This window comes from Mus caroli, chromosome 13 (assembly GCF_900094665.2).
Source record: "Mus caroli chromosome 13, CAROLI_EIJ_v1.1, whole genome shotgun sequence".
Classification (NCBI taxonomy): domain Eukaryota; kingdom Metazoa; phylum Chordata; class Mammalia; order Rodentia; family Muridae; genus Mus; species Mus caroli.
In genome coordinates this window covers 92,390,337-92,396,187 of record NC_034582.1, presented here as the reverse complement: position 1 = coordinate 92,396,187, position 5,851 = coordinate 92,390,337, and the positions used below count along the sequence as shown (strand labels likewise).

At 35.4% G+C, this 5,851-nt stretch overlaps 1 protein-coding gene across 2 annotated transcripts in view; it reads left to right on the top strand.

Annotated features, from left to right (window-relative positions):
• The window catches only part of Fcho2 (FCH domain only 2), a 94,865-nt gene that overhangs the window by 62,396 nt on the left and 26,618 nt on the right, over nucleotides 1-5,851 (top strand). For both annotated transcript variants that reach the window (XM_021179877.2, XM_029468219.1), the window contains exons 12-16: nucleotides 256-313; nucleotides 630-805; nucleotides 3,416-3,427; nucleotides 3,813-3,837; nucleotides 5,432-5,474. In XM_021179877.2, the coding sequence (XP_021035536.1) occupies nucleotides 256-313; nucleotides 630-805; nucleotides 3,416-3,427; nucleotides 3,813-3,837; nucleotides 5,432-5,474 (314 nt within the window). The remainder of the gene's footprint in view (nucleotides 1-255; nucleotides 314-629; nucleotides 806-3,415; nucleotides 3,428-3,812; nucleotides 3,838-5,431; nucleotides 5,475-5,851) is intronic.

Sequence of the window (5,851 nt, the reverse complement as noted above, 5' to 3'; positions counted from 1 at the left end):
TTTTTTTTTTTTTTTGGTTTTTCGAGACAGGGTTTCTCTGTGTAGCCCTGGCTGTCCTGGAACTCACTTTGTAGACCAGGCTGGCCTCGAACTCAAAAAGAGAGCCTCCCATCTCTATCTTCCAAGTGCTGGGGTTAAAGGTGTGCACCCTACCTCTGGCTCTCAGCAATATTTTAGACTATAAGAGTGTGCTAATCTTTAGTGTCTTTAAATGCTGGTGCTGTCACTATAGTAATTCTTTACTCTGTTCCCTAGAATATTCCAGATGTAGATGAAGAAGGTTTTAGTATTAAACCAGAAGCAAATCAGAATGATATCCTTTTGTGATCTGGGTATTCTTAGTGGGTTGTGTTGGCATAAACACAGCTGTAAAAATAATGTCCTACTTAAAGCCTCTTCTGTTTTTAATTAGCGAAGATAGGACTGTTCTTCATTTATATGCTTTGTTAATTTAAGTGAGTAGTTTTATTCCTATCCATATATATTCCTATCCATATGTGCATGCATATGCAAATATATATATATATATATATTTCATTACTCTTATAAGGATCTTTTATTTTTGTATTTTTGTGGAAAGTGAGTTATTCACCATAAGGTAGAAACTAAATTCTTTAACTCACACTCACATACCAAAGAGAACCATTTCTACTCATCCAGTGACTCTGACTCTGAAGATGAAGAACCAAAGAGGTACCGGATAGAGATCAAGCCTGCGCATCCAAATAACTTGCATCACACAATGGCTTCTTTGGATGAATTAAAAGTATCCATAGGGAATATAACATTGTCCCCAGCAGTATCTGTAAGTATCTGAACATAAGCCAATATGTACTGTATATAGAACCTTTTAATTTCACTGCATCTACATACATCTGGTTATTTTTTAAAATAACATTTATTTTATTAACACCTACTTGTGTGGTATATGATGTATGTAGAGGGGAATGTACACATGTGCCACGGGGTCAGGACAGCTTTGCAGAGTCAGGTCCCTCACTTGACCGTTACATGGGTTTTGGAGATCAAACTTAAGTTGTGATGCTTGCATGTGTGGCAGGTAATTTTTCTTACCTGCTGAGATATCATACCACCTATGGTTAATTTTGAGAATAGTAAATAAATAATAAATCTAAAATATTAAGGGAAGTTCAGTATACTGGTTGGGAAAATATTATTTTATGATTCTTAAAGATTTGTTTGTTTTGTTTTATGTGTGAATTTTGTATACTGTATTTTTTTTTTTTTTAAACAAAATGAGACTGAACTCAGGCCCTTGAGCTAAATCCCAATGCCCCTCTTTCCCCTTTTGTTGTCTTGTCTCCTCCTAACCAGAGCTTTTAGGTGTATGAATGTTTGCTTGCATGTATGTCTGTGGATCGTGTCTATGAAGTGACCAAGAAAGGCAGAAATGGGAGTTAGACATCCGGGAACAGGACTAATAGTGTACAGATAGTGTACAGATAATTGTGATATGCCATGTGGGGGCTGAGAACTGAATCTGGGTCTTCTAACTGGTGAGCCATTTCTCCAGCTGAGTGTGTAATTTTTATATAGACAAATAAGGCTATTGATTTGGCTTAGTTATGTTCTTGAAAAAAATTTGTTTTCCTCCCTCCCCCCTCCTCTCCCCTCCCCCCTCCCCCTCCCCCTCTCGAGATAGGGTTTCCTTGTATTCCTTGTATAGCTCTGGCTGTCATGTACTCACTCTTCAGACCCGGTTGGTCTTGAACTCTGGCCTGCCTCCTCCTCCCTTGTGCTGGGACTAAAATTGTAGACCACCACCACCTGATGAAAATATTTTTTAAGAAAGTGAAATGTAGAACATTTGTTATTTGTTATATTGTATAAACAGTGCTGTGTATCTCTAGCAAAAGATTGTGAACTGACAGAATTAATACTTTCCTCATTTTATTCTAAAGGGTTTCCTTTGTTTTCAAATCTAATGTAAAAAGCAGTCGTGGAAATCAATTTAAAGGTTGAATTCAGTCTTTCCCCCTTTCCCCTGCAGTGCTAGAGCTTGAATCTAGGCTTTGCTTATGCTGTGCAAATACTCTACCACTGAGTGACATTCCTGATTCTGTTTTTGAATTTTTATATTTTTGTCTTTCTCTGTCACATTTGAATTTGAGGAAGAAATAAAATACTAATGTAGCCCGTGAGACGTTTCAGCTGTTAGGAGCCCTCGCTATGTGCCAAGCTCTATTCTCAGATACCACTTGGAGGAGTAAACTGACTGAAAAGTTGTGTTCTTGTTCCCACCCACATGTGTGCCTGCATCCACACACATGTGTCATACACAGTGATAAAATATGAATACTATAATAATAAAGCCACTGATTTAATATGAATTCAGAAGTATTACAGAGGAGAAAGGCATGTCTTAGAATGAGAAGTTTCTGTGGAAATATGCATATTATCATTACTTAAAAGCTGTTTTCCATATTAATTTTTGTTATAACACTATTTTATGTGTTATATCTAATTTGTATGTGGGTCTTATTTTTTAAATGGCAATATATTATTTTTGAGATAGGTTGACTAGTATATGCTCTATAGACCAGGCTGGCTTTGAGCTCACAGAGATTTGCCTGTCTTTGCCTCCTGCTAGGACTAAATGCATATACCACCACACCTGGCCCTAATTATACATTCAAAGTAGTGTGTGTGTGTGTGTGTGTGTGTGTGTGTGTGTGTGTGTAAGTGAAAGTGCTTTTTTCTTAGCACTCCTATTCTTGCTTGTCAATCCATGGGTAGAACATCTCCCAAGCAAGCATTATGCCCTTACTTTGATGCTCAGCAACAAGGAAGGGGAAGGGAAGAGTAAATATTTTTTGATGGGGGGAAAGGGTTCTATGATTAAATAAATTCTCAAGGCCACGCCTCAAAGATTTCTGATGTGAGGCTTTATTATATCGTTACTGTTTAAACATTAATGAGTGTGCAGTTATAAAGAGATTTGTATATGCAAAGTAGAGAATTATGAACCATTGAAAATTTGTATTGTATAACAGCATAACTAATTAAAAATACACATAAGCAAAAACTTAAAGGGATGGATATATATTAAAATGTTATAAAGTTCTTTATGAACAGTTGAGGTCGTAGGTGTTCTTAAAGCTTTCATGTCTCATGTTTTTTTTTCTGTTTGCTTTTAAATGAATATATGTTAATTTCATGCCCAGAAATAGTCAAAGGAAAGATTTAATAGTGACTGCTGGATTTGAGAAGAAGATACCTTTGCATGTATTTTGTTGCCCATGGTTAACTTGTGTAATTTCCTCCCTACCCATGTGTTTTAAGGTGAATATGTTTAAGTAGGATTTAGAAGGGAAGTAACAAATTATTAAGTGTGAAAAGAAAATTAAATTCTATACTGAGCATTGTCTTTCTCTTTCTTTCCATGCACTGCTAGAGACACAGTCCAGTAAGTGCCAGATTTTATATTTTGCCTATTGACTTTTAAAAACTTAAGTGTAATAAAACATTGATTTTTAAAATTGTTGTTTCATCTAGATTATTATTGTAATTTTGCTTTAGATATTGATAGTGTTTTAAGAACATTTTATTAGGTACATGTATTTCACTTTTTGAATTCAATTACTACACTAGAAATCACTATGCTTACACTTAGAGGTATATTTATAATTACTGAATTTTTAAACATCTTTTTTTGTAAATGCAATTTACAATTAAGTTTATATGATAAAGACCACATAAACTAGGTTGGTATTAATAACATTTTATCAAATAGTTTGTTACCAAGTTATATTATTTATTTAATAATACTTAAATTTGTGTTTCTGTTTTAGGTGCAGATGAATCGGAATTCATCTAGTAAGTTTGGCATAGGAATTAGTTATTTTTTGTAAGACTGTCAGGCACATTGCTAGTCTCAGCCTTGTGTAGTTAAGGAATTCATGCTCTTCTCGTATTGCCAGTCTTACTGGTTGACTAGAGGAAAAGAGACGGCTGATAGTGTTTCTTGTTACACTAAGAAACATCTTCATTTACCTTACAGAATTTTTTAGAAAACAACAAAGCTAGAGAATAACTTCTGATTAAGAATGTTAAAATAGACTGTTAATTGTTGTCAATGTGACCCTAGCATATAACACCCCTTAGGGTCAAACCCCAGCATTTTAGAGGAGTAGGAGGTGAGAATGTTGTAGTTTATACTTTATAATTTCAAAACAACTGTATAATACTAAAAATTTTATGGCATAACAATTTTGCAGAACTATACACTAAAAATCAGACTTAATAGGAAACTCTTTTTTGTAATTTTGTAAATAGAATGCTTAATAAGAATTAGTCTTCAGGGGCTGGAGAGATGGCTCAGTGGGTAAGAGCACTGACTGCTGTTCCGAAGGTCCCAAGTTCAAATCCCAGCAACCACATGGTGGCTCACACCCATCCAAAATGAGATCTGGCGCCCTCTTCTGGGGTGTCTGAAGACAGCTACAATGTACTCACATATAATAAATAAATAAATCTTTAAAAAATTAGTCTTCATTAATATTTTAGCACAATTGAAAAGTTCCCCCCCCATTGAATTAATAATAAAGAACAAAATGAAAATAAGGGTTTATCATTAAAAGGAAATGTCTGATGACAGAAGTTGTAGAGAAAATGTGGCTAAGTGGAGTTGCTGTAAGATGGAAGGCAGTACAGCAAGCACTTTGAGACAGAACAAACATCCAGAATAAACCAGGGGAAACCAGTGCAAGCAGGTATAGCATACAGTGTGGTACTCCTGATGAGCTGCAGAGCCCATTGGGGGTCACTGTAGTCATCAGTTGTTGCTTGATGGAGCAAGAGATGCTCACTGATAAGACCTCACTCAGTGCTGTTCGCAGTGGTCGGATGCTTTCCTCAGAGCTGCAGAATGCAGCAGAAAAGACTAGGATCCTTCAGTAGCTCATCACTATTAATGATTGCACAGTAGTCAGCAGTATATTCTGAGGATGTGAAACTACTGTAGGACTCATCATTTACAATTCTTACATAGAACACACACAAGAATTTACACATCTCTTCTAATTTTTCTTATTAGTTATTTTTGAGGTAAGGTTTCTCTGTATAGTCCTGGAACTCGCTATGTAGACCAGACTGGCCTTGAAGTCATGGAGATTTCACTTGTCTCTGCCCTCTGGAGTATTAGAATTAAAGGCATGAACCACCATGCCCAGCTCTTATAATTTTTAAAGTTACAGTCCATGTTTTCTTTTATAAAGCTAATAAAAAGAATAAAAAATCAGCAGACATTCACCTTTGTTTTTTTTCACAGTTGTTTTTGTTTATTTTTCCTATTCCAAAATTTCTAAGTTGTTTTTAGCATTGGACTATGTAAGTATATAGAAGAACTTTAATTAAAATAATTTTTGTCTCAGATGATTAGTTTTTCATAATACTTTAATTTTTTAATTAGATGAAGAATTAACAAAATCAAAGCCGTCTTCTCTACCCACTGAGTAAGTTTGCTGTTTATTTCTTTTAATAGACTTTATTATAGACTGTATTATATCAGGCAATTTTAGGCCGAAATCAAAACTGGGTGAAAGGTACAAAGATTGCCCTTATAAATTCCCTACCCTTAATATGCCAAGCTTCCCTGTTAGAATCCCATACCAGATTCGTACATTTGTTACTGTTGCTGAACGTGCATCTTGAAGTGGATCATGCCAAGAGCATCAGAGGGTCAATTCCAGTGTTGTACATTCTGTGGGTTTGAGCAACTTTCTCTTTTTTCCTCTCTGCCCTCTGGGCAGTTCTTACAGGACTGGCATTGTAATGACATAACCAGTATTCTTACTGTGTAGAAATCTCATGATCTGCTTAGTTAGCCCTT